Source organism: Rattus norvegicus, chromosome 3, assembly GCF_021556685.1.
Source record: "Rattus norvegicus strain SHRSP/BbbUtx chromosome 3, alternate assembly SHRSP_T2T, whole genome shotgun sequence".
Taxonomy (NCBI): Eukaryota; Metazoa; Chordata; class Mammalia; order Rodentia; family Muridae; genus Rattus; species Rattus norvegicus.
Genome location: NC_141536.1, coordinates 155,517,863 through 155,545,849, shown reverse-complemented (window position 1 = coordinate 155,545,849; position 27,987 = coordinate 155,517,863). Strand labels below are relative to the sequence as shown.

Sequence of the window (27,987 nt, the reverse complement as noted above, 5' to 3'; positions counted from 1 at the left end):
AAGAGCTGTTCCAACAGATCCACAGACAACAGGAGGGTCTGTTGTTTTTAAAGATTTTATTTATGTACGTATGTACATGGTAGCTGTCTTCAGACACATCAGAAGAGGGCATCAGATCCCATTACAGATGGTTGTGAGCCACCATGTGGTTGCTGGGATTTGAACTCCGGTCCTCTGGAAGAACAGTCAGTGCTCTTAACCAGTGAGCCATCTCTCCAGCCTCGGGTTTGGGGTTTCATAAATGGAAAAATTCAGACCAAGACAAGATGACTTCCCACAGGGAAGGGATATAAAATTGTCCCACCAACTTCTTCACACCACTCATACTACTTCTTTCTCTTGTACCTATTAAGGAAATCAACATTAGAACCAGAAGGGAGGACAGTACTGCCTCCCACAGCAGCCTGCCTCTCCAGCCCCTCCAAAGCGCAGCATCACCTGGACTTAGACTTGAAGTTCCCTCTCCTCTGGCGGGGCAGACCTAACTGTTTCCTCTCTTCAAAGGAAGGGCTGTAAGAGAGATGAGGTATGAGCTGGGCAGGCTGTGGGGCATGAGTGACGGCACCCACCCTATCTTGGCTTCGCTGGCCAGCAGAGGAGGGACGAGTGCTGAGAGGAAAGTTTAGCGGCTGGGGCTCAGTCTCCTGTGGGCTTGTACAGAACGACATGCCCTTCTGGAAGTCAGTCGACAACTCAGAATCAGCGGGCAGGCCTTTCCGACCAGCCAGATCAAGCTGTCTATATGAGGAGAGCTCCTGTAGGGAGCACACTAGACCTCCCCTGCTCCTGCTCATCAGGACCTGAGTCACACACAGCATTATGAAGCTCTAGGGAAGAGTTGGGAGTGAGCCTAGATGCAGATGCTTCCGTGAGCAGCACAGAGGCTGAATACAGCACTTAAACCTACCCAGCCCGGTACTGTTTCAGGGCCTTCTTGCTTGTGTTGGTGAGTTCTTCATCAAACACAGACTTCTTGTGCTGCTTCTGCTTCTTGGCTGCACACAGAGAAAAATGGCTCAGAGGCTACTGAGTCCCCTGACACTGAGGGAGAGAATTCCAGAATTCAAGTACACGGATACATCCCAAGTCCTCCAAAGCTTGGTCACTGCCATGCACGCCACCAACACTTGCCCTGGTGCAGGCATCAGAATGGACCTCCTCATCGCTTACCAGGGCCTGCTGCAGGCTCTTCCTCAGGCATTGCCCGTGCTCGCTTGGTTCTGCGGTTCCTCTTGGCCAGCCGCTCTGCAAACATCTGTGCCTTGAGGATTTCAAACTGGGACCTCTCCTCCGCCTAGGAGCAGAGTGAGGGATGAGCACAGAACCAACCAGTGCTCCATGGGACCCTGTGCCACAGGGAGGCCACTCACCGTCATCTCCCCCTTTTTCTTGACGTCCTTCATAAACTTCTTCCTTTTCTTCTTTCCTCTTAAGGCCAAGTCAAACTCCTGCAGAGCCTTGGCAACTGGAATGAAACAGAGTGGATTTTAGGGGCTGTTTGACTCTGTCAATAATTAAAATGAGAAGTAACTAGGGGGTGACAGCTCACTGAGTAAAGTGCCCTTCAGGGAAGAATGATGGCTTGGGGAGGGTTGCTCAATTATGGTTGCTGGGAGAAGGGGAGTCATACTCCTCAGTGGTGCAGCCACTGGCAAGTTGGCCCTGTTCATTTTTTTTTTTAAAGATTTATTTATTATTTATTTAATGTATACGAGTACACTGTTGCTGTCTTCACACACCAGAAGAGGGCATCAGATGCCATTACAGATGGTTGTGAGCCACCATGTGGTTGCTGGGAATTGAACTCAGGACCTCTGGAAGAGCAGTCGGTGCTCTTAACCACTGAGCCATCTCTCCAGCCCGGCCCTGTTCATTTTAAACTGGCTTCTCGACACAGAGTCTATGTACTCCTGGCTTGCCTGGAACTCAGAGATCCACCCACCTCTGCCACCAGAATCTTGAGATTAAGGGTGAACCCAGCACCCAGAAGCTATTACATGGGGTAGTGGTGGTGGTAATCTGTTTATAACCCCAATACTGAGGTGGCAGAGAAAGGCTGATCTCTAGGGTTCACTGGCCAGCCAGACTAGGCCCATTTGCTTTGTTCTAGACCAATGAGAGACCCTAGGGCTGGAGAGATGGCTCAGTGGTTAAGAGCACTGACTGCTCTTCCAGAGGTCCTGAGTTCAATTCCCAGCAACCACATGGTGGCTCACAACCATCTGTAATGTAATCCAATGTCTACTTCTGGTGTGTCTGAAGACAGTGGCAGTGTACTCACATACATGAAATGAATAAATCTAAATAAATAAATAAATAACAGGGTGGATAACCTAAGACCCTGAAGAGAAACAGCTGAGGCTGTCTGTCCCTCAGCTCATCAGCCCCAGCTGCCTCGGTACACTGAAGGCTCCTACTCTCTCCACTCCCACTACAAAGGGCAAAGACAGGTTTTACCTAGGACTCAACAGCTTCCACCAACAGTCACAGCCCTCTTCTACCCTGGAGTCTAATACACTCACCCTCCTGCCTGTCCCATCAAATAGAGGTAGGATGTCTGACATTGCTGGCACAGCCTATATGGGAGGTCATTTTGAAACTGCCAGTACAGTCAGAGATTGGCATCCCCCACAGAACACACACGCTTACTTAACTAAGGAGCACATGTTCAAAGATTCTCGGGACATCCTACCCCATCTGCCTAGTGGCAAAAATTGGCTAAACTTTCAATATCCCTCAACGTGGAAGTTATGTCATGAGCTCCTTATACGGGGAAATTCAAAGTCGGGCCCTTATAGTGCCCAGCCAGTGAGGAGCTTCAGGACTTACTCTTCTCCTTTTTCCTCTCTTCTTTGGTCTGAAACCAGCTCCTCTCAGGTTCCTGGTCTGCTGTCTGTTTCCCTTTGGATAAGAGTCGCTGTGCTGTGTCGATCTGTGGGGATGGTACAAGGATACCCGTGGTCACACTGCAGCGTCCTTGCCAGGTGAGCGCTGCAGCTGTCATGAGCGCAGGAGTGGGGAGAGGCCACACAGCCTCACCTGGGCTTCTGACTGCTGCACCTCTCTCTCCTCCGCCTCCAGCTGCAGCACTGCATACACATCTTTCTCCATTTTCTCAATCTTGTCCCGGAATTTGAGGATAACATCTTACAGGAAAGGAAAAGAAGAATAAAAATGAAGGGGACTACTAGGCAGTTAGCGAAAATAATGCAGATACCTACTAAGAATGAGGCCCCATGATGCCTGCCAATCCTTGGTTTCTCAGGAGGCTGAGACCTGCTCAGCCCAGCCTGAGCACAAGAGAGCCAGAAGTCTTCTCAAAAGTAAACATAAGGGGTTGGGGATTTAGCTCAGTGGTAGAGCGCTTGCCTAGGAAGCGCAAGGCCCTGGGTTCGGTCCCCAGCTCCGAAAAAAAGAACCTAAATAAATAAATAAATAAATAAATGTAAACATAAGGGCCGTGGAGATGTCACGTAGAACCCTCACAAAGCCAGGCACAACAGCACACATCTGTGATCCCCACTGTTCCTACAGCCAGATGAGAGGTAAAACCAGACTTGACAGCTTTTCTAACATGCTCCTCTCCTTCTGTCACTGGGTCACACTGTTAACTCACTGACTCCCATAGCAAAATACCAGCTGCTGTTTCCTACTCCATTCCTGGCTACTAGGACAACAGCACTGAAGGGCACAGAAGGACCCACTCCCTGAGTGACAACCAGAAATGACAATGGGGAAAACAGGTTGGAAGAACACTGGCTGTTCTTCCAGGACCTGGGTTGTTCCCAGCACCCACAGGCTGCTCAGTCTCATCCGTAATCCCAGCTCTAGATGATCTGATGCCCTCTTCTGGCCTCTAGGAGCATCACACATACACTACACGGACATCCATGCAGAACATCAGAACATCCACCTACATAAAATAAAAAGAAATAAAACCTCAAAACAAAAAGAAATGAAAGACATCCACAAAAAGAAGAGACTCTGAAGGATGAGCTCTCTGATTACAGAGTTCATTTTTATTATCACTAATCCCCACAAGTAGATTCAACTCAGCAGTGTTAACACATGTAAGCCAAGGCCAGGCATGGTGGGCACACCTTTGAGGCCAATCCGGTTTACAGAGCATAGCAAGACCCTGCCTCAGGAAGAGGAAGAGGAGGAAGAAGAAAAGGAAGAGGAAGAGGAGGAGGGGGAGGAGGAAGAAGAGGAAGAGGAAGAAGAGGAGGAGGAAGAAGAGGAAGAGGAAGAAGAGGAGGAGGAAGAAGAGGAGGAGAAAAAGAAAAAGGAAACTAGCAAATAAAAGGAGTCTATCATGAGCCACAGAACCAGTTTGAGGGCCACCCTGGACAACTGAGACCACATCTCAAAACAAACCAAAGTCTGGGACAAAGCTTGGCAGGAGAGTAGCTACCTGGCATGCACAGGCACGAGGTTCCATCTCTAGTGTTGGATTCAAAAACAGGAGAAGGAAGGAAGAAAGGGTGGGCACCCACAGGAACAGACCAAATGGGATGAGAGCCAAGAGTAAGTGCTAGCCTCGCCGCCCAGTAGGAAGGGGGGCTCTGTTAACTCCTAAAGTTCTGACGAGCTGGACCCTACTGTCATCACTCTGCATGCTCCACAGCTGCTGTCCAGGGGACTCAGGAGCGACAGAGCTCAAGCTGCCTGAGCCCAACCCCGTGCTGCTCACCCTGGGGAAGGATCCGAGCCTTCACTGGAGCCTTGGCAGCCTTTACGATCTCCTTCAGCATCTTCCGCTCCTCTTCTCCCACCAGAGAGACAGAGCGCCCAGCCCTGCCAGCACGTGCAGTTCGCCCCACCCGGTGCACATAGTGTTTAACAGTGTTGGGCATGGTGAAGTTGATCACCTGAAGATTAGAGCAAGGATACTGAGGTGCAGCAGGCAGGCAGGGAGGCACCGGGACCCCACCAACAGAAGCAATACAGGACTCACTGTTTTCACTCCTTCAATGTCAAGCCCACGGGCTGCCACATCTGTGGCTACCAGGATGTCAATCTGTTCATCCTTAAAGCGCCTAGAAAGAGCCAAAGAGATGTTAATGGTAAAGGTATCTGCCACCACGCCTGAGGACCTGGGGCCTCACGATGGAAGGATCTCAATCCCTGGGCCCACATGCTGGAGAGGACTAGTTCCTACAAGCTGTCTTCTGACTTCCACACTAGCACCATGTCACACACTCAAGCACACAAAATAAATAAAAACAACCAGCACTAAGTAGCCAAGGCGGTATATACTGTTTCAGGCAGTTCCCATCACACTCAAGTTTGGGAACCAACTGTCCAGACTACAGCAGAGAGCAGAGGGCAGAGCCCCAGAGGGTGGAGCCTCCTTGCTTGACAGACAGCTCTCAGGCAGTGCCGAGCAGGGCAGCGAGGGCGTTCTGAAGGCCCTGCCCCTAGCTCTCCTCTGCTCTGGAGAACTGAATGGCAAACCATGCAGGAACCGTGTAGCACATACACAGCAGATGCTCATGGAATGGCTGCTGGCCAAAGGTGAATCTTAACAATCTGACATTTGCACTGCCCTGGGAAAGCCACACACAGGAAAGCAATGAGAGCCTCGTGCTCTAAGGTCAGGCCAGATCTAACTACACGCACCCTTACAGCATTCAGATTAGAACTAACGGTTTCCAAGAGGTCACCGATTCCCACCTCAGTCTCCCACTGCTGGGACTAGAGGTGTGGTGGCAGACACTGGCGTAGCCAACTGCTTAAAGTGGGGCACTGATTATTTGTGTCTCCTGCCTCTGCTCTAACACAACCCCACAGTCCTGCTTGCTCCCCATAAGGTCCCCTGGGCCTACCAGGAAGGAGGGCAGCACCAAGCATTACCGGAGAGCTTCCAGCCGCTGCGTCTGTGACAAGTTACCATGGAGCTCGCCCACCTGCAGCCCCAGCAGCCCTAGGAGGATGTGCATGCGATGGGCCTGCTTCTTGGTCTGGGTGAACAGCATCACGTGGTCAGTAAAGGTTCTCATCAGTAGAGCTGCAGAGAGAAGAGTGAGCCAGCACTGAGCACACTGACCATGTCCTGTCTGTGGGGCTCACATGCCAAGGCGAAGCCAGCTCTAAAGTATAGGAGACAGCAGGCTAGCCAGCCTCCTGTAAGAGGTGACGTGGGCTAGGTGACAAGCAGTGCCACTGTCTGAGCTAGGGGACAATGGATTGAGGCATCTAGACAACAAAAGAAACCAAGAGCCTGAGTGCAGATGCCCACCCTGCCCAGTCCAGCCCCGAGGCTTCACCTGCCACAATGGCTTCCCGGTCCCCTTCCCTGTTAGGCCGGATCCGGATGAACTCTTGCCGTAGGAAGGGAGCTACATCTGTGTTGCTGTTCACAAATATCCGCACAGGATTCTTTAAGGAGACCGAAGCCAGATCTTTCACCTACCAGGTACAAGGTCAGGGCTGTGACGTGGAGAAAAAGGAGGGCTTGCCCGTCTGGGATCCTCTGCATGCAACTAGGCACACCCACCTCATCTGTCATGGTGGCCGAGAAGAGCATGGTCTGGCGGTGGTGGGAACACATTCGGATAATCTCCTTCATCTGCTCCTCAAAATACTCATCCAGCATCCTGGAGGAAGGAGTGGACATGCTGAGGAAGCTCTTCCGCCAAGAGCGAGGGTGAGGGAGGGTACCGCACAGGCCATGGCCGTATTGAGACTCAGGCTTACTCTGGGACTGCTGTTGTCTCACCCTTATTCTGTTATGTCTGAGCCACCAGGACTCTGTCCTATTCTACAAGGCACCGAGATCCCAGCAGCTTGTCCCCAAATGTCCCAGCAGCACATATTCTGAAGACAATAACCTGCTCCTATATAAGCACAACGTCAAACCACCCGACAGACATGAGTGTTTGGACAAGACCAATCTCCTCCACTGTACCCCCAAATGCTGTGTTTCAGGTGATGGTCATGTCTCTTTAGTCTGCCTGGAATAACCCCTCAGACTCGCTCTCTCTGTGCTTGTCCAGTTGTGTCCTGGTGACTGGAATGCTAAGCCATCCTAGGGAGGAGGCTGCTGGGTAAGGGTTTACAGAAGCTTGAAGCAGATCAAGGAGATGGTGCTGTGCTGTGGAAACACACCATGTGGGCATTAACAGTGTTCAGGAGGGGCGCACCACAGACGTGACACACAAGAGCTGAGCTGGACCAACTGGGCTGTCATCAGCTGAGCTGAGAGAGGAACAAGTGTGAGGTGTGCTCAGTTCTCCTGTGCTCCGCCAAGAGGGTAACCCACTTCCTCAATGGACCTGTCATTGGTCGAACTGGGACATATGAACAAGGGGAGGGCAGTGTGGAGGGAAGAGCAGTGTAGAGGGGAGGGGAGGGCAGTGTGGAGGGGGAGGGAAATGTGGAGGGGCAGGAAGTAGAGTGTGGAGGGGGAGGGGAGGGCAGTGTGGCGGGGGAGGGAAATGTGGAGGGGCAGGAAGTAGTGTGGAGGGGAGGGGAGGGCAGTGTGGAGAGGCAGTCCCGGAAGTAGCCTGCAGAAGCTATACTGCCTGCATTCCTCTTACTATTGTATTCAGCAGGAGATGGGTACAGACATGAAAAAGATCTGTTCTGAGGATCTCGAATTTTCAAATCTCAGAAATGGTAGAGTTCTGATTCTTTGGAGACACTGACTCGCTCCGCGCACAGGCTGGTCTGGAACTTGCTATGTCCTCTGAGCTAGCCTCACTCTTGGCCATCTTCACACCTCAGTACCCCAGCCTTCTAAGTGCTGGGGTTACAGGCACCAGCACTATTCCCGAATGACCTCTCCTACCTCGTAAGCAGCTCCTTATAAAGGAGGAAAGGAGGAAGGGGGAGGGGAATAAGGACGGAGGGAGATGGGGAGGAAGAAGAGGGAAAGGAGAGGTGGGGGAAGGGAAGGGAAGGGAAGGGAAGGGAAGGGAAGGGAAGGGAAGGGAAGGGAAGGGAAGGGAGAGAGCACACACGCATACCCAGAATCTGGACAGAGACACAATGTGAACAGTAATGGTGCTACACAGGAGTCACCCAGAGCCTTAGAGAATACACAGGGAACAGTGCACAATCCCAGGCCCTGCACCTCAGGCACACCTGTCAGCCTCGTCCAAGATGAGCACTTCAATGCTGCTCAGGTGGAAGGAAGGGCAGTTGTGGAGGTGGTCGATGAGCCGGCCAGGAGTGGCAATGAGGATGTCTGGTGCTGCCCGAAGAGCGGCTTCCTGAGACTTCACATCCAGGCCCCCTGCAGAGCAGACCCCATGGATGACCTGGTCAGTCATTCAGCAGTGGTGCCACCTGCCTGGGGCTCAGGGCAAATGTAGAACACAGAGAAGCAAGAGAGCCCAAGGCCTTGGCAATATGATTTCTCAATGAGCATGGATGGGGAGCCATATCCCCATCCCAGAATTCTCTTTGTCAAGGTTAAGTCTTCTTTGGGGTTTTGATGCATCCATTACAATCCGCTGAGAGCAGACATCAAAGCAGCACTTCAGAACTCAACGGCTAGAGCTCTGGGTCTGAAGGCAGCAGCTGCACAAACCGATGATGTCCCTGTCCTGGAACCATGACCATCCCCGATCATTCCCAACTGCACACACTGGGTCAAAGTGAGACTCCATGACACTAACTTCACTGAGAGTCCTCCCCAAACACGATCGCTCACACCAAGTGGAAATTCCGCCCTAAACGGATACAGTACCTACAAGTCTGACCTTTGAAGCCTCATCTTTCTTGTTTGGTGTAAAACAGAGCCCCACATATGTAGCCCAGGTTGGCAATGAGCCCTACCTCATCTTCCCAAGAGCTAGGATCACAAAAGTTTCTATGGAAAATAATACTGTGGGGTTTTTTGTTTTTTTTTTTTTTTAATTTTTTTTTTAAATAAAATTTATTCATTTATTATATATAAGTACACTGTAGCTGTCTTCAGATACACCAGAAGAGGGCATCAGATCTCTTTACAGATAGTTGTGAGCTACATGTGGGTGCTTGGAACTGAAACCCAGGTCCTTTTTTTAGAGTAGCACATGTTCTGAACCACTGGACTAACTCTCCAACCCCAAGGTTAAGTTTTGTGAGTAGAAATGGCGTTCAATAATACAGTATCACGGGGCTGGGGATTTAGCTCAGTGGTAGAGCGCTTACCTAGGAAGCACAAGACCCTGGGTTTGGTCCCCAGTTCCAAAAAAAAAGAACCAAAATAAATAAATAAATAAATAAAATAAAATAATACAGTATCACAAAAGCCCCTAGATTCACTCTCCGGCACTACAAATCAAGGAGGTCGCGTCATGCCAAGTGTACTAGCTGTCTCACTCATTAGCAGGAGGGAAGGCAGGAAGATTGCTGTGTTTGAGGTCAAACTGAGCTATACACAGTTAAAAGATTTAAGCCAACCTGGGCTACATATTAAAACCTTACCTCAAAAATATAAAACAAAACAAAAAGAGTTAAGTCTTTTTCTTTTTCTTTTTTTTTTTCAGAGCTGGGGACCGAACCCAGGGCCTTGTGCTTGCTAGGCAAGCGCTCTACCACTGAGCTAAATCCCCAACCCCCAAGAGTTAAGTCTTAATGAACCATCCTTCCCTGCTCCAGTACCCACTATGAAAACATGTCCACTAATTTTTAGGTGGACCCAATTAACACAAAGGTCCGCCCTCTATCCATCACACTGTATCTCCCAGAGGCCGTGGCCCTCACTTACCCACAGCCAGGCAGGTAGTGATGCTGCAGAACTGGGCCAGCTGCTTGGTGACAGAGTGCACTTGGATGCCCAGCTCTCTGGTGGGGACCAGCACCAGCACTCGAGTGACCGCAGCCTGACGGGGCTTGTAGATCAGACGCTCTAAGACTGGCAGTGCAAAGGCTGCCGTTTTGCCTAGAGGAGGACAGGAGAGCAGAGAGCAGCTTCGGCACCCTCCATGCTTTGGCCCCAGCTGAGTACAGGAACCCACATCTCTGCTTATGGGAGCACACAACTTACGCATGCTGTGTGTGCCTACTGCCGCACCATGTCCACGTAAACATTTGTAAAGAAAAGCGTGATGACCAGGCTGGAGCAGGTCGTTACCAGGCAAGCCATTCTCCCCAGGACCCACTATCATCCCATCCCCATCCCCATCCAAGCACCAGTGGATGCCAGACACAAAGCTCAACAGCTTAGAGTCTCCGTCATTCATTATCGAAAAGATTCATCCTTTCTGTACACTTATGTGCATGTCTGTGCATGGATGCCACACATGCGTCCTGAAACCATACAGGGGCAATGGGTCCTCTGGAATTGGAGTTAGAGACAGCTGTGAACTGCCACTGGGGATTGGGAAGTGACCCTGGGTCCCATTAGAGCAGCCAGTGCTCTTAACCCCTAAACTGTCTCTCTAGCCCTGACACTTATTTATTTTATATTTTACATGTCTGTGAGGATTTACCCTGGACGGACAGATGTCTGGTGCCCGTGGAGGCCAGCAGAGATCGGGTATCTGATCCCCTGGAGCTGCAGTTACAGATACCTGCTAAGCTGCCAAGTGGGTACTGGGAACAAAACTTTGGTCCTCTGAGAAAGTGGCCAGTGCTTTTCACTTCTGAGCCATCTCTCCAGTCCCCAAGTTCAGTGTTCTAGAGCATGCTGCTAGGAAGCCAAACTGGCATCCCAACAGCTTTAAATACTGTTACTATCACCAACTGAGAGGGGCTGGAGAGATGGCTCAGCGGTTAAGAGCACTGACTGTTCTTCCAGAGGTCCTGAGTTCAATTCCCAGCACCCACATGGTGGCTCACAATTTGTAACCAGATCAGATGCCCTCTTCTGCTATGTCTGAAGACAGCAAGAGAGTTAAAAATATTTATAAAAAAAAAAAAAAAAATCACCACCTGGGAGATGGCTCAACGGTCAGAGTGCTACTCGTCTAGAAAAATGAACACAGCTCTCGGCACCCCCACCAGGCTGCCTGCGACTCCAGCTCAGGGGACCTGCCACCACTTCTGGACTCTGGGCATACCCACACTCACATGTACATATACCCACATAAGACATACACATAAACACATAACTAATAAATAAAATCTTTAGCAGCAAAGACCTCATATTGCCAATTCAGTACAGATTTCTACAGACTTTTCTTTTTAAGATACTCTCTAATCCCCCAGACTGAGCAGAAATTTCCAATCTTCCTGTCTCACTTCTGAGATTAGAGGAATACACTTTCTATTGAAAAGATAGCTCGGTGGTTGAGAGAACTTGCTGCTCCTGTAGAAGATCTGGGTGGGTTCCCTGCACATACATGGTACTTTACGGTCAACCCTAGGTACAGTTACACAAGGCCCTATACCACACCTGCACACATATGGTACTTATACATACGAGCGGGTAAAGTAGTCATAATCTTTATTTTAGGTTTTTTGAGATAGGATTTCTCTGTGTAGTTTTGGTTTTCCTGGAACTCTATGTAGACAAACCTGGTTCCAAACTCGGATCCATGTGCCTCTGCCTCCCGAATGCTAGGATTAAAGGCGTGCACCACCACCACCCAGCTCACTAATCAATCTTTAAGGAGCTAGGTGTGTTGAGCAGTCACAGCAGCCTAGAGCGCTGTGCACTCCACTGCCGCTGCCTCCACCTCCTCCCCACCCCCCCTCACCTGTCCCAGTAGCTGCGCAGGCGCAGATGTCTTTCCCCAGCAGACCCACAGGAATGCATGCCTTCTGAATTGGAGTGGGCTGCTTGAAGCCCATGGCTGTAATGGCCTGAAGGGAAAAGTCACAGTCAGACAGGGCAGGTAACAAGCCTCCCAGGCACACAGCTTCCTCTGAGTGCCTCTGCTCCGGAGCCTAAGGCACCAACTGCACACTGGACAGCAGGAAACAAAAAGGAAAGCCTCACTCTGGGAACGGCAGAAAAACAAGACACCCATTCTATAAAGATAAACGCAGCCATGACGGAGCTGCAGACAACCAGGGAAGACACTGAGTCATACCAGGGGTGTCAGGGATGACTCACTGGACAGTGTGGGGTGGGAGAGCACCGCAGGAGACTTCCAGAAAAACTCCTTCAAGCAGAGAAACAGCAGATGCAAAGGAGAAAAGTGCTGCAATGTCCTCCAAAGGGACTGGAAGGGAGAGCAGTCTGGAAGTCAGTGCAAGGACTTTGGTTTCATCCCAAATGAAAGTGGGACTTACTGCTCAAACTCTGGAAGCTGAGCCCACAACACTGAGGAGGTCAATGGGGAATGCAAGGAGCCTGGATGGAGCCTACTGTAAGAATCGACCCTTGTCAGTCATCAGCTGGTTACGGTGATGTGCATCTAGATCCTAGCCCTTGGGAGACAAGGCAGGAGGACCAGGAGTTCAAGGCCGACCTCAGCTACACAGCATGTTCACAGGGCGCCTAGACTACATGAGACTCTATGGAGTGATGGCTCAGCAACTCAGAGCACTTGCTGCTCTTGCGGGAGACCTGACTTTGGTTCCCAGCACCCGTGGCAGCTCACAATCACTTGGAACTCCAGCTGCAGGGGATCCATGCCCTCTCCTGACGTCCACAGGCACCAGCACACACACATTCACACTGCACATGAGCACACGCGCGCACACGAAAGTGAATCAATCAAAAAAGAATCAACCCTTGTTGCCAAACCCTTGCTGCCCTACCTTCAGGAGGGGCCGGGAGAGGTTCATGTCCTGGAAGGTCAGGCTTTTGTCATATTCAGATGCATCTTCAAAGAATCCTCCTGATTCCTGCAACAGACCAGACCGCAAGAAAAGAACTCAGCAGAGCAGCCAAGCCTGCACGTCAAGCTGCCCCGCAACCTCAGACTCAGGCTCACCTGGCCCTTCTTCTTCTTCTTCTTCTCCTTCACTTTGAGTGTGTCTGTGGGAAAACACAGCAGTGAGCATAGTCTTTCCTACCCAGTGCTGCCTCTGGACCACATGTCCTCAGTACTGTCCAGGGACTGCTAGGCCCATCACTGTCCAGGGAGGCTGCTGTCCCAGCCTCCTGTCACAGATAATAACAAATGCAGACAGGACACTAGCCCGAGGAGTACAGTGTAGACAGTAGGCTCTTAACACAACACAACACAACACTGTGGCATTTTAGTGAATTCTGACAAATGTTCATTGGATCCCCAACTGCATAGGCAAACGCAATGTGGCTGAGTCACCCCAAGCAGGTAAGCTGTAGAAGAGCCAACGCTCTGTGGAGCTGAGGATGAGGGAGAAGTGGCTGCCCACAAAGAATAAACCCCTGACATGATGGCCGATGAAGAGACAACCTAATACAACACATCCCAGCACTGTGGGCCCAGCGGCACCAGCACAGAAGACCGCATAGCCTCCTGCAGAGCAGGCGCATCGGTCTACCTGCTTTGGTGAGGATCTCCTCATCCTCAGAGGAGTAGTCAGTCTCAGACTCTTCGTCCTTGGAGCCTGCCTCATTCTCTCCTAGATTCTCCTGCCCCTTCAGGTCAGAGCCCTCCTGGCCTTCTTTCTCCTCTGCCTTCCCAGACTTGGCTTCCTTATCCTGAAGAAAAAAATCAAATAAAATAGGCGTGACTACAAATACCAGGAAACTCAGAACCTTAGAGAAGCCATGGTGAGCTTCGCAGCCAGACAGTAAGGAGTCAGGACCACGCAGACTGCATCACCTGTTCCCGCCCCACTCTCAGGCAGTGAAGCCCAAAGCCACAGGCCAGAGCGTGTTTACAATGGCCACAGCCTCACCTCTGCTTTCCTTTTCTTCCGTACTTTCTCAATCTTCTCATCCAGGGTAGTGGCTGCCCTCTGAAGAGAAAATCAAGACAGGTCAAAGGAACGCATAATGCAGGAAGGACGCCAAACAGGCATGTCACAGGGTCAGGACCCAAAATGTTAGTACAGAAAAGGCTTGTCTGAGCTAGGCATGGCGGCTCATGCCTGTAATCTAGTGTTTGGAAGGGTGGAGGCAAGAAGCCACAAAGCCAAAGCCAGCCTTGAGTACAGTGAGTTCCAAGCCGACCTGGCCTGTCAATCCTATCTAAGGTTGTCTCAAAGGCTATTAGACGGTGCTGCCAAAGGCTCGCTTTGGAAATCTTTTTTTTTTTTTTTTTTTTTTTTGGTTCTTTTTTTTCGGGGCTGGGGTCCGAACCTAGGGCCTTGCGCTTCCTAGGCAAGCGCTCTACCACTGAGCTAAATCCCCAACCCCTCGCTTTGGAAATCTTAATCAATCTGCAAACTTTGTTAACCAAAGTTAACGACCAAAGTAGGATTTGATCCAAACATATTACCATGGGCATATGAACATTAAATGTTTAAAAAAAGTTATTAAATGGTTTGTTTAAAAATAAGAATAAATACTAGATTACTAAGAACACAATTTTTTTTAAGACTATTTTAGAAGCTGGAGAGATGGCACAGCAGTTAAGATCATCTGCTGCTCAAATCAGAGCCGGAGTTCCATTTCCAGGTACTGCACTGGGTGGTCCACAGACACCTTTAACTCCAGCTCCAAAAGATCAGTTCTCCATTCTGGCCTCAGTAGGCACCTGTACATGCCTGGCAGGCAGGCAGGCAGGCAGGCAGACAGGCAGACAGACAGACACACACACACCCCTGTACATGCCTAGCAGATACACACACACACACACACACACACACACACACACACACACACACCTGTACATGCCTAGCAGATACACACACACGCACACACGCACATCTTGGTGCTGGAAAGATGGCTCGTCAGTTACGAACGCTGGCTGTTTTTCTGGAGGAGCCAGGCTCCACTACAGCTTCCAGATCCACAGACCGCTCACGACCCCCTAAAACTCCAGTTCTTTGGGATCTGACACCCTCTTCTAGACTGCGTACACACTGTGCATGCAGTACACTTTCACACAAACTTCACCTTCTGTTCTGCTAGGATTATAGGCATGTGCCACCGGGCCCAGATGTGAGCATTTAATAAAGAAGAAAAACTCATTTACTCATTTACTGAAGCAGATGTAGGGGATAAGAGCCATACAGAGCATGTGGGGGTCAGAGGGCAAACAGCAGGACTCAGTTCTCTCCTACCATGTGGTCCTGGGGACTAAATTCAGATCATCGGGTAACATATGCCCTTACCATCTCACCAACTGAACTAAGATTCTCTGATAGTTATAAATGTCACCCGCAGACAAACTAATATAGTTCTGACCATAGTCCACAATCAGCTCACTTTACAGTGCTTTCTACTGAGGCTGTCACGAGGATTATGGGGTACTCAGAACCTCCTCTCCCTACTCCATCAAACCTACACAACGGATTTCCAGAGTCCTCACGTTCCAAACGCTCCTGAGTGCAGGATGAACGTGAAAGGCCATGAGGTAAGTGTTTGTCCTAACACCTACTGACTGTCCAACCTTAACAGCCCATCCATCGCCCACCACCTGAATCCCATCCCTGTCAGTCTTACCTTCTTCTTGAGCTGGCTCATGACGTCAGCCAGGGCCCAGCTACCATCATACGTGCCCTGCTTCTCAGTGAAAACAAAGTCAGGGTTGAAGTCAGCACTGCGGTTCTTCTGCAGGGCTTTCTGCTTGAGGCCCAGCACAATGGGTCCCTGCAGAGAGGAGAAGTGGGAGTGAGAGTGCCCAGCTGAGATGAGGGAGGGAAGGCAGAACAGAAAGTGGAAAGGGAGGGGGCCTGACAGGAGAAACCCACAGCTGGGAAGATGGGTAGACCAGTTGGAAGAGCCTGCATGGTGCGTGTGAGACCTGGGGTTCAAATCAACACACAGAATACAAAAGAAACATAGAAGGCAAATATGGACAGACAATAAGGAAGTGACCAGCCTACAACGGTCCTGGGAGATTTTTAACACACCTATCAGTGGGGACTCAATAGTCTATAAGGCCAAAAGTGAGTAACTGCACAGAAAATTTTATTAAATACCTAACAAGTTTCATACCCAAACATCTGTCCAGCATTTTCTTAATTAATGACCGATCCGGTTGGGCCCAGTCCACCATAGGAGGTACCACTCCTGGGCAGGTGGTCCTGAACCGTATAAGGAACAGGCTGAGCAAGGCAGTAAGCATTCCTCCCTGGCTTCTGCTTACAGTTCCTGATTCACCTGGAGTTTCTGCACTGACTTCCTTTGATGACTGACTGTGATATAGAACTCTAAGCTGAAATAAATCCTTTCCTCCCCAAATTGCTTTGGATCTCGGTGTTTTATCACAACAGCAAAACCTAATTAATGGGCTGGTGGCTAAGTACAGTGATAGAGCATTGGCCTGGCATGCCTGAGGGCACAGGTTCAATTCCCAGTACTGCCAGAACAACAAAGAGACATGTCATCATGTATACATATGAGGCCTGGCATGGCCACACACTTTTAATCCCAGCACTTGGAGACCAAGGCAGGTGGATCTCAGTGAGTTTGAAGGCAGCCTGAACTCCATAATGAGCTCCAGGACAGCCAGGGCTATCCAACCCTATCTCAGTGATAATGATAATAACAATGTACGCATACCGAATCACCACATTATATTTACAAAATCACAATTAACGATAATGTACTTCGGTAAAGCTGAGAGAAAAAGACATAGCTACTGAGTCCCTAATGCACACAAGGCGTAAAGGTGAGTCATCATCTAGGCTGGAGAGAAGAGCACTGACTGCTCTTCCACAGGGGCCGTTTGGTACCCAGTGCCAACTTAGGAGCTAACAACTTTCTATAACTCCAGTTGCAAAGAATTCAATGCCCTCTTCTGGCCTCCTCAAACAAGGATTAAAAGTGTGGGGCCATGCTGGGCCTCATATGTATACATGATGACATGTCTTTTTTTTTTTTTTTAAAGATTTATTTATTTATTTTGTATATGAGTACACTGTAGCTGTCTTCTGACACACCAGAAGAGGGCATCGGATTCCATTACAGATGGTTGTAAGCCACCATGTGGTTGCTGGGATTTGAACTCAGGACCTCTGGAAGAGCAGTCGGTGCTCTTAACCACTGAACCATCTCTCCAGCCCCCGATGACATGTCTTTTTGTTGTTCTGGCAGTAATGAGAATTGAACCTGTGCCCTCAGGCATGGCAGGCCAATGCTCTATCACTGTACTTAGTCACCAGCCCATTAGTTAGGTTCTGCTGTTGTGAACCTGTGGTATACATACATAACATGCAGACAAAAACATATCTATGCACAAAACATAAAAACAAATAAATCTACCAGGTGGCTGAGGTACGTGCCTTTAATAGAACTTGGGAGGCAGAGTACCAGGACAGCCAGGGCTACATGGAGAAACCCTGTCTCAATATAAATGAATGAATGAATGAATGAATGAATGAATGAATCTTAAGCTAGTTGTGGTGGTGCAAACCTTTAATCCTGGCACTTGGGAGGCAGAGGTAGCAGGCAGATCTCAGAATTTGAGCAGGCCAGCCTGGTCTATACAGTAAGTTCCAAGACAGCCAGGGCTACACAGAAGAACCATGTCTCCACATCTCTAAAACTTCTGAGAAGGCTGAAACCGACATATCCCCAGAAGCTGACTGACCAGCCGACCCTAACTGGTAAGTCCCATGCTCCGGTAAGAGAAAACAAGGTGGACAGCTCCTGAGGAATGACACACTGGATAGTCATTAATCTCTGGCTTTCGAGCACGTGTGTATGTACCTACACGCATGTACCACACTTGCAGAGGCATATACATCTCCAAGCACAGACACACACGGGGGTGGGAGATGGGGGTTGGGGAGTCTAATAATGGCCAGTCTAGCCTAACCAGTGAACTCCATTCACACCAATGAAAGATCCTGTCTTTAAGCAAGGTGGAAAGTGGAGTAACAGCCCACAAAGTCGTCCTCTGGCCCCACACACATGCGTGGGAACAAGCACCCACACGTGAGCGTGTGCACATGCACACATGAATGTACGTAAAGTGCAAACAGGAACAGGATGGTCAGAAATTCAAGTCTGGTCTTAATTACATAGCAAATTTAATGAGGCCAGCCAGGGGGTTACAAGGCCCCGTTCCAAAACACAGAACCGATACAGAATTTGATACCAACAAGCCTCTTACCAAGTGAGGTATCACTTCATTTCTGCCTTACAGAGGGGGTAAGGCATGAGCTAAGTATCTCACGATCACCGCCTGGTGCGTCAGGAGGGAAAAAGTGATATTCCAACCCAGACCCTTAAGTTCTTGCTCCCAAGCCTGAGTCCTATTTAAAATGCCTCATTCCAGTGACAGACATCAGAAAAATGCTGTCCTGTACAGTGATAGCACTCAGGAGGCAGAAGTAGGCAATCTCTCTGAGTTCGATGTCTACAGAGGTAGGTTCAAGACAGCCAGGGCTACAGAGAGAAAGCATGTTTAGGGGGTGGGGTGGGTGGGGATGTGAAAGGCTCTGAGCAGGAAAAAAACAAAAACAAAAAACAAATATAAAAGTTTCTGACATGAACGGAACAGGGTGTCAGTGTTGTCATGACAAGGAGGGCTGTTGAGAGTCAAATCCAGAAAGGAGATAACAGAGCCTGTCCCACTCTGAAAGACATAGAAAAGCAACTGCAGGATTGAAACGGCATCATGAGAAGACCACTCTGCTGCTTGGCGTGGAGACTACTCGAAGAGGACAGGAAACGAAGTATGTGAGGGAGGCAGGTTTGCGGGTGTGACTTGCCAGTGGAAGAAGCAAAGAACGGTGTGTGGATGGACAGAGAGGGCAGAAGCCTTGAACAGATGCCCAAGTTGGCCAGCAGAGCACCAAACAACCTTACAGCAACATCCTGAAATGCAAAGACTGGAGCCTTAGACTTTAGTTTTTTCGGAATCGGACTGCAGAGGCTCTGGGTGACCCGAAGAAGGGCCGTGTGAGGCAGGCAGATGACAATGTGAGATACGCAGGGTTTTTTGGCTTTTTGGATGTTTTTGTTTTTGTTTTACTCGCCACTCACCCTAGAGCTACTTTCTCAAGGCTACATCCCCTAGCACCACTAGAACAGCCTGGGAGGCTTGGTGGATACACGGGAGCATGTGTCCCCAACCAGGCAGGAACCAAGACTGACTCCGCCTGCGGAGTTCGCACAGCTTAGCTCGCAGCTCATTCCCGGCCGCTCCCGCCCATGGTTCCTTCCCCCGCCGGTTCCCACCTCCTCCTCCTCGTCTCCGGAATCCGACTCGGGTTCAACCGGCACCTCGTCATTTTCGCCGATGGTCCCGATGAAACCGAGCTCCGCCAGCATGTTGAAGATGCAGCCACTTCCGGAAGTGAGTGCGGCGCGCCGACACAACCTGCCTTTTCCGCGACCGGCTCAGCGTCGCGCGCGTTGCTACGTCACTTCCGCTCTCGGGAAGTTTGAGGCTTCGCCAGCGTGGTTTCGAAAAATAAAGCCAAGTGGGTGGGGCGTTGTTTAAATTAGAAAACTACGATTTCAATTTTCAGAAAGAAATGGAAGTCTGAGAGTGTGTACAAGGTGAGGGAAAAATTAGAAGTATGGTACATTTGGGAAATAAACAACAATGGTAGCAAGGGCTGCCAAGACGGCTTAGCCTAGCAAAGGCGTTTGCCACACTATCCTGAGGAGTTTGATCCTGGTACCTACGAGGTGAAAGAAGAGCACGGAATCCAGAATTGTTCTCTGATCTACACACCCTTTTCAAGTGAACACACCCGTCTTTATACGCACAATGATAATAATTAACAGGAGGCTGGATTTCTGGAGGGCTGGTTCAGTGTAACCACTGAGACAAGAGCGCTGGCTGCTCTTGCATAAGGCCCAGGTTTGGTAATTTTAAATAATAAATAGATAATATTTTAAAGGTGGTAGAATTGTAAGTTTTATTTTCTTACGTTCTTGGATTTTTTTTTCTCACTACAATAAACACTTTGAGGTTTGTGTGAGAGAGTGTGAGAGACTGTTTTCAATACATGCTTTTTTGAAGAGGGGCAAGTTTCTCTGTGTAGCCCTGGCTATCCTGGAACTTTCATTGTAGACGAGAGGCTGGCTCTGAACTCAGAGATTCACTTGCCTCTGCCTCCCTAGTAACTTATCAATCACAACTTTATTTATTTGTTTGTTTATTATTAATTTGGCATTTCCAGACAGTTTTTCTGACCCTGACTGTCCTGGAACTCCATCTATATATCAGACCTACTTTGAACTCAGAGAATCACCTGCCTTTTCCTCCTTAGCCCTGGGTTTAAAGACATGCAACACCACTGCTCAGCCAGAAATATCTTTTAAAAAATCTGAATCAAGGAGCCAGTACTCTAATCCAAACTCAGAGACAAGAGGATCCACAAGGCTTGCTGTCCAGCCAGTTTAGCCAAAACGGCAATCTCCTGGCTCAAGGAGAAACACACACCAGAGGCCTCACTGCCCTTAGCTTGTAGACTGCTTGTATAGCATGAAGCTCTAGGTTCAATTCCCTGTACCGACTTGTGTCAGTTTATACCTCTAATCCAAACATGGGGTGGTGGGGCACAAGGGTAAGGCAAGAGGATACAAAGTTCAAGGCTATCCTTTGTAGAATTCAAAGCTAGCCTGGGCTATTTGAGACCATACCTAAACAGAAAAGGAACTCGGGCTGGAGAATGGTTCAGTAGATAAAGTACTTGTCTTTTAGTACATCCCTCAAGAGTGAGGAATATGGAATTCATGAAGAAATTGATCAGACATCGGGGCTGCCTGGAATCTCAACACTTGGGAGATAGAAACAAGGGTGCCTGGGTCTAAGCTGGTTGACTAGATTAGCCAGTATCAGCAGGTCTAGGTTTGGTGTGAGACTCTGCCTCAAAATATATGATGGAAAGCCATTCAGGATAACTCCCAATGTCCTTCACATCCATGTACCCTGTGGTGTTTTGAATAGGAATGGCCTTCATGGGCTCATAGATTTGAATGTTGGTCACCAGAGAATGGTACTGTTTGAGAGGATTAGGAAGTGTGACCTTGTTGGAGAAATTCTGTCATTGAGGGTGGGATTTGAGGTTTCAAGGGCCTGGGCCAGGTCCAGAGTCTTTCTACTGTCAGTGGATCCAAATGTAGGACTCTTAAGCTCATTCTCCAGCACCATGTGAAGTGGAAACTAAGGGTTCTTTGGAAAGTCTGTGGTGTTGGATGCTGTTTTGCTGAGGCAAACATGTGAAGGAGTGTTTTCCTGAAGCGGACACCAGAAAAAGGATTTTTCAGTAAGGCATACTTCTAAAGGAATGTTCGCTGAAGCAAACACAGGTGAAAGGAGGTGGGATAAAGGATTCTTTGCTAACAACATGTATGCATTGGTCTGCCTCACATTGCATAGTTGAGCTCCATTTGTCAGGACTCCATAGAGAAACGCATCAAAAAACTTCTGGTAGTATGCTGTGGCTTCTTGGCCTCTTCTAAGGACTCAGCAGATTGGCAGAGTGATGTCAACTGATACAGACACACATGCTGAGGCAAGATACTTGGTGAGGCAAGACCTGTGGAGGATACATGATATTTGGAGGGAGTATAAAGACCAACAGACTACGAGAGGGTTTTAGCTCTGCAACACTTCTTGGTCTGGTGTCTTTGATTAGCTTCACTTTGTTGAGAGAGGCACAACAGAGAATTTCTCCTGCCATTCCTGCTGACTCTGGTCCCTCCTGCTGACTTGTGCCAATCCAGCTGCTAGATCGTGCCACCACTGCTGCTATCCTGACACTACTGAACTGGACTGAGGTGTATCTATTTGAGAAGTGTTTGTGAGTGGACCAAGCTGCCACGGCTGACCTGTGAACTGAATTGCTGACTTCCGGACAACACAGATGGGATTTGCTCCAAAGGACCTTTCTAAACAGGTCCACTTCCCCGATATCCCTTCTTTTCCATTACCTCCGGTGGGTGGTGGGTCACAAGGGAAGTTAAAGCATTTATGAACCCTCATTAAAAGTAGGGTTGAGAGGGTTGGGGATTTAGCTCAGTGGTAGAGCGCTTGCCTAGGAAGCGCAAGGCCCTGGGTTCGGTCCCCAGCTCCGAAAAAAAGAACCAAAAAAAAAAAAAAAAAGAGAAAAAAAAAAGTAGGGTTGAGAAAAAAATTAAAGCTACAACCATGTCTGCCTACAAACTGCTCTCTGCCATGATGACAATGAACAAAGCCACTGAAACTGTAAGAATGCCCTAATTAGGGGGCTGGAGAGATGGCTCAGCGGTTAAGAGCACCCGACTGCTCTTCCAGAGGTCCTGAGTTCAAATCCCAGCAACCACATGGTGGCTCACAACCATCTGTAAGGAGACCCGATGCCCTCTTCTGGTGTGTCTGAAGACAGCTACAATGTACTTATATATAATAAATGAATAAATCTTAAAAAAAAAAAAGAATGCCCTAATTAAATGCTTTCGTCATGGTGTCCCTTCACAGCAATAAAACAATGACCAAAACAAACAAACCCACCCTCCTGTGAACACGCATATACACATGCACGCGTCCACACACACACATACAAATAACCAAATAAAGGAAAAGAAAACAATGTCGTGGCCCCTGCTTAACCACCACTCTAAGAACAAAATCCCCTGTAGGCAGCAGGACTTACCCACCTGCCCCCCACTCTGTCTCTGGTGCTTGTCCCTACACTCACACAAACAATCTCATTCTACCCAAAGCCTTTACACGGTCCATTCCCTCTGTTTTTGTTTTGTTTTGTTTTAGATTTATTTATTAGATATAAGTACACTGTCGCTGTCTTCAGACACACCAGAAGAGGGCATCAGATCTCACTACAGATGGTTGTGAGCCACCATGTGGTTGCTGGGATTTGAACTCAGGACCTCTGGAAGAGCAGTCAGTGCTCTTAACCGCTGAGCCATCTCTGCAGCCCTGTTCCCTCTGTTTAAAAATGCTATTTTTTCTGCTTAATACAAGACTTGCTCTTTTTCATGGCAAAGACTCTGTTCCAATGACACCTCCTTAGGGTCTCCTGAGCACTTGCATACATACATTATGTGTGGGTTATGAAAAACCAGGCATGAGCTAGAGTAGCCCTGTGTGGCAGTAACCCCATGTTGTGAGGAGATAGATGAGTAGCACTCACTGGCCAACCAGTCTAGCCAATCAGCGAGCACTTGAGAGCTTCTGCTTTGAAACCTAAGTGGATAGCAATGGAGTAAGTCACTTTGGCCTTTACACACACACGAGTGGGTGCACACACACACACACACACACACACACACACATAGAAACACATATCTCAGAACAAAAATAAATAATATGTCTGGTGGTGCACACTTTCAATCCCAGCATTCGGGAGGCAGAGGCAGATCGCTGAGTTTGAGGCTAGCCTGGTCTATGGAGCTAGTTCCAGGACAGCCAGGACTACATAAAGAAACTGGTGGTTTGAATATCCTGGGCCAGGCCAGGGCAGTGGCACTATTAAGAGGTGTGGCCTTGTTGGAGAAAGCGTGTCACTGTGGGGTTAGGCTTTGAGAAACCTTCCTCCTAATTTCCTGGAAGCCAGTCTCCTTTTTCCTTCAGAACCAGATGGAGAACTCAGCTCCAGTTGCCATGCTCCCTGCCATGAGAATGGACTGAACCTCAGACTCTATAAGCCAGCCCCAATTAAATGTTGTCCTTATAAGAATTGCCTTGAGGGGTTGGGGATTTAGCTCAGTAGGGTAGAGCGCTTGCCTAGCAAGCGCAAGGCCCTGGGTTCAGTCCTTAGCTCCGAAAAAAAAAAAAGGGGGGGGGGGAGAATTGCCTTGGGGGCTGGAGAGATGGCTCAGCGGTGAAGAGCACTGACTGCTCTTCCAGAGGTCCTGAGTTCAAATCCCAGCAACCACATGGTGGCTCACAACCATCTGTAATGAGATCTGATGCCCTCTTCTGGTGTGTCTGAAGACAGCGACAGTATATACAGTATATTTATATACAATAAATAAGTAGATCTTAAAAAAAAAAAAAAGAGTTGCTTTGGTCATGGTGTCTTTTCTCAGCAATGGAAACCCTAAGAGAAACTTAGATAGACAGATGGATGAATGGGTTTGACAACAAGGCTCGGTGGCTGGAAACACTGTCTGTTCCTGCAAAGGACTGGATTGGATAACCATCAATTGTAATGCCAGTCCCAAGGGGTTTAATAACCTCTTTCAAACTCCAAGAGCACAAAACATGTACATGGTATATATACGTACATCCCTGCATGGAAATCATGCATATATATATATGCATATATATATGATTTATTTATTTTATGGATATGAGCACACTGTAGCTGTCTTCAGACACACCAGAAGAGGGCATCAGATCCCATTACAGATGGTTGTGAGCCACTATGTGGTTGCTGGGAATTGAACTCAGGACCTCTGGAAGAGCAGTCAGTGCTCTTAACTGTTGAGCCATCTCTCCAGCCCCTCATATATATATATTTAAATCTAGCTGGGCATGGTGGTGCACACCTTTAATCCCTGCACGTAGAGGTCAGAGGTGGGCTAATCTCTGAGTTCCAAGAAAGCAAGGGCTACACAGAGAGACCCTGTGTTGTGTATGTGTGAGTGTGGTGGGGAATCTAAAAATAATTACAACAAAGATTTTTCTTCATGTCAGTACTTTTCTTTTTGGTTCTTTTTTTCCGGAGCTGGGGACCGAACCCAGGGCCTTGCGCTTCCTAGGCAAGCGCTCTACCACTGAGCTAAATCCCCAACCCATGTCAGTACTTTTGACATTTGGGTCTGGTGAGAAGCTGTTGAGAAGCTGTCTGTTTTAAGATGCTTGCTTGGGCATTTTCTACCCGCCAGATGTCAGTGGCATCTCTTTCCCCTGCTCTGACAATTAAAGGTCCCAAACAGACAATCTGCTGCTTGGAACAGAGTCAACACCTCCAGGTCCTTGCAGTTGGGGTTGCCCAGCTGTGACACAGTTATTCTGCCAGATGGTGCTAAAAACGGTTTTTGTGTTTACCCTGGACTACAGTCTCAAAACAACAAAAGAATATTAAAAACAAAAAGCAAACAAACAAAAACAACCAACCACAAAATAAACATACAGTGTCATTAACAACAACAAGAAGAAAAGATATTTACATGTTACCTGTTATTAATCTTTTGAGGAAGTTTGTCCATTTCATTCTGGGATTTTTGTAGTGAGACTTATGACAAACACATTGGCCAGCTAAGTGTAGCCAATTTGGTGAACAGATGGGCCCATGCGCTGTGGGTAGAAGTTTATTCTTAGATACAAAGTTTATTCTTCATTCTTGGCAGTTCACTTTGCCTTTGGGAAGAGTCTTTCCTCCTGCCCTTAAAGGAAGTTGGGGACACAAGCCCAGGGCATTTTCAGTCACTACCAGGTATTATATTACATTCTCTTGATCAGTAGGGTATAACAGTTTCTTTTGAGATTGAAATATTCTGTGCTGCAGGAAAGCTCCTTAAACAGAAAGGTAAACAAAGCGCAAGGCCCTGGGTTCGGTCCCCAGCTCCGAAAAAAAGAACCTAAAAAAAAAAAAAAAAAAAAAAAAAAAAAGAAAGGTAAACAAGACAAAATAGACTCCGGAAGTCCATGAATCTGAGCAGATCCACTAGGCCCCTCCCTGGCAGAGTAAGCAGTAAAAGTAACAAAGAAGATTCTCAGACAAACCCAAGCTGCAAAGATTAGGATAGGACCAGCTGCCTAGAAAAAAAGCAGAAACCAGTTGAGCTTTAGATCAAATGAGTATTAGACTAACTGAGTTACCTGGAAAGAACACTCTCCAACCTGTTGACCCGCCTGCAGACTGTGCAGTGGGCTCCAGGTTCCCAGCTTTGTGAGCAGTCACCCATGCTGGGTGGGCTATGGTGATGTAGCTGTCTTTGAGTCATTTCTGGTCCTGTGGAAACTTAAGGGTTCTTTGGAGAGTCAGTTGTGTTGTGTTGGATGGTGTTTTGCTGGGGCAAATATGTAAAGGAGTGGACATAGGTGAAAGACTAAAGCAGACTCATGAAGCAATGTTTCACTAAAACAGACACAGGAGAGAGGTTGTTCTGCTAAAACAAACACATGAAAGTATATTGATAACACCTATTGGTCCACCTTACATTGTGTAGTTGAGCTCCATTTGTTGGGACTCCAAAGCTGGGGCTGATTGTATACATGTGCTAAGGCAAGACAGGTACTGAGGCAAGGCACAGGCTGAAACAGGTAAGACTGTGTTGAGACAAGGCTTGTAAAGAACACAGATGTTCGGAGGGTATAAATAGGACTCAACGAAGTAATGGAGACAGACCGTGGCTTGCTGGTACAGTTAGGTATATAACATTTGTGAGTCTCCAGTCTTTGCTGATCTAGCTTCACTGAAAGAGTCACAATAGGGGTTGGGGATTTAGCTCAGTGGTAGAGTACTTGCCTAGCAAGCGCAAGGCCCTGGGTTCGGTCCCCAGCTCCGAAAAGAAAAGGGGGGAAAATTACAAACAGTTAAAAAAAAAAAAAAAGAAAAGGGGGGAAAAAAATCACAGCAGAGAACAGGTGTTCCTGTTGTTCCTTCTTGTTGACTCGAGCTGAGGCTGAGGCCTGGCCGTCTCTGCTACGTCATATCACTGGACTATTGGTGTATCTGTGAAGTATTTGCAAGTGAATCGAGCTGCTGCTGCTGACCTGTCTGAACTGAATTGAACTGCCTATTTACAGACAACACAGATGGGAGTTGCTCCAAAGAACCTCTAAACAGGCCCACTTCTCCCATATCCTTTCTTTCCCACTACCTCTGGTGGGTGATGGGCTACAAGGGAGGTTAAAGTTTTAAGAACGATCATTAAAAATATGATTTGAAAAAAATATGATTTGATGTGAATGCTTCACTCCTTCTTTAAAAGGGGAACAAGAATACCCTTGGCAGGGAATAGAGAGGCAAAGATTAAAACAGAGACAGAAGGAACACCCATTCAGAGCCTGCCCCACATGTGGCCCATACATATACAGCCACCCAATTAGACAAGATGGATGAAGCAAAGAAGTGCAGGCTGACAGGAGCCGGATGTAGATCTCTCCTGAGAGACACAGCCAGAATACAGCAAATACAGAGGCGAATGCCAGCAGCAAACCACTGAACGGAGAATAGGACGCCCGTTGAAGGAATCAGAGAAAGAACTGGAAGAGCTTGAAGGGGCTCGAGACCCCATATGAACAACAATGACAAGCAACCAGAGCTTCCAGGGACTAAGCCACTACCTAAAGACTATACATGGACTGACCCTGGACTCTGACCTCATAGGTAGCAATGAATAGCCTAGTATGAGCACCAGTGGAAGGGGAAGCCCTTGGTCCTGCTAAGACTGAACCCCCAGTGAACGTGATTGTTGGGGGGAGGGCGGCAATGGGGGGAGGGTAGAGAGGGGAACACCCATAAAGGAGGGGAGGGGGAGGGGTTAGGGGGATGTTGGCCCGGAAACCGGGAAAGGGAATAACATTCAAAATGTAAATAAGAAATACTCAAGTTAATTTTTAAAAACTGCAAAAAATATGATTTGAAAAGAATTAAAGTTACATACTCTGAGGGAATTGTTTTCCCCGTTGGGTTAGTTGGCATTAAATTTGAGAAACTAACCAGATCAGCTATGTGGACAGAGGCTGTCTTCATGACCTAGAACTAACCCAACACACCAACATCTAACCTCTCTGCTTCAGAGTCCATAACTCCTCTCCACAAAGTCCTGTCAGACTTTAAAAATATACCTATTTACTTTAATTTTTTTGAGACAGGGTTTCTGGCTAGTTTTTATGTCAACTCGACACGAGCTAGAGTTGTTTAAAGGAGGGGACCTCAGTAAGATTCAGCTCTAAGACATTTTCTTACTTAGTGATCGATGAGGGAGAGCCCGGACTATAGTGGGTGGTACCATCCTTGGGCCGGTGGTCCAGCATTCTATAAGCAAGCAGAATGAGCAAGCCACGAGGAGCAAGTCAGTAAGCAGCATCCCTCCATGGCCTCTGCGTCAGCTCCTGCCTTCAGGTTCTTACCCTGTTAGAGTTCCTCTTCTGACTTCCTTTAATTATGAACAGCAATATGGAAGTGTACACCAAATAAACCCTT

At 48.2% G+C, this 27,987-nt stretch overlaps 1 protein-coding gene across 1 annotated transcript; it reads right to left on the bottom strand.

Annotated features, from left to right (window-relative positions):
• Nucleotides 1-41: 41 nt before the first annotated feature.
• On the bottom strand, nucleotides 42-19,218 carry Ddx27 (DEAD-box helicase 27). Its single transcript, NM_001135801.1, is given in 21 exon segments — nucleotides 42-345; nucleotides 439-510; nucleotides 908-995; nucleotides 1,171-1,294; nucleotides 1,371-1,465; nucleotides 2,830-2,932; nucleotides 3,040-3,146; nucleotides 4,694-4,871; nucleotides 4,958-5,039; nucleotides 5,857-6,010; nucleotides 6,270-6,411; nucleotides 6,500-6,599; nucleotides 8,089-8,239; nucleotides 9,701-9,874; nucleotides 11,634-11,739; nucleotides 12,643-12,729; nucleotides 12,819-12,862; nucleotides 13,354-13,513; nucleotides 13,714-13,773; nucleotides 15,425-15,571; nucleotides 19,112-19,218. Coding segments are annotated over 21 exon segments (2,286 nt in total). The 5' UTR covers nucleotides 19,205-19,218; the 3' UTR covers nucleotides 42-326.
• Between the last annotated feature and the right edge of the window lie 8,769 nt (nucleotides 19,219-27,987).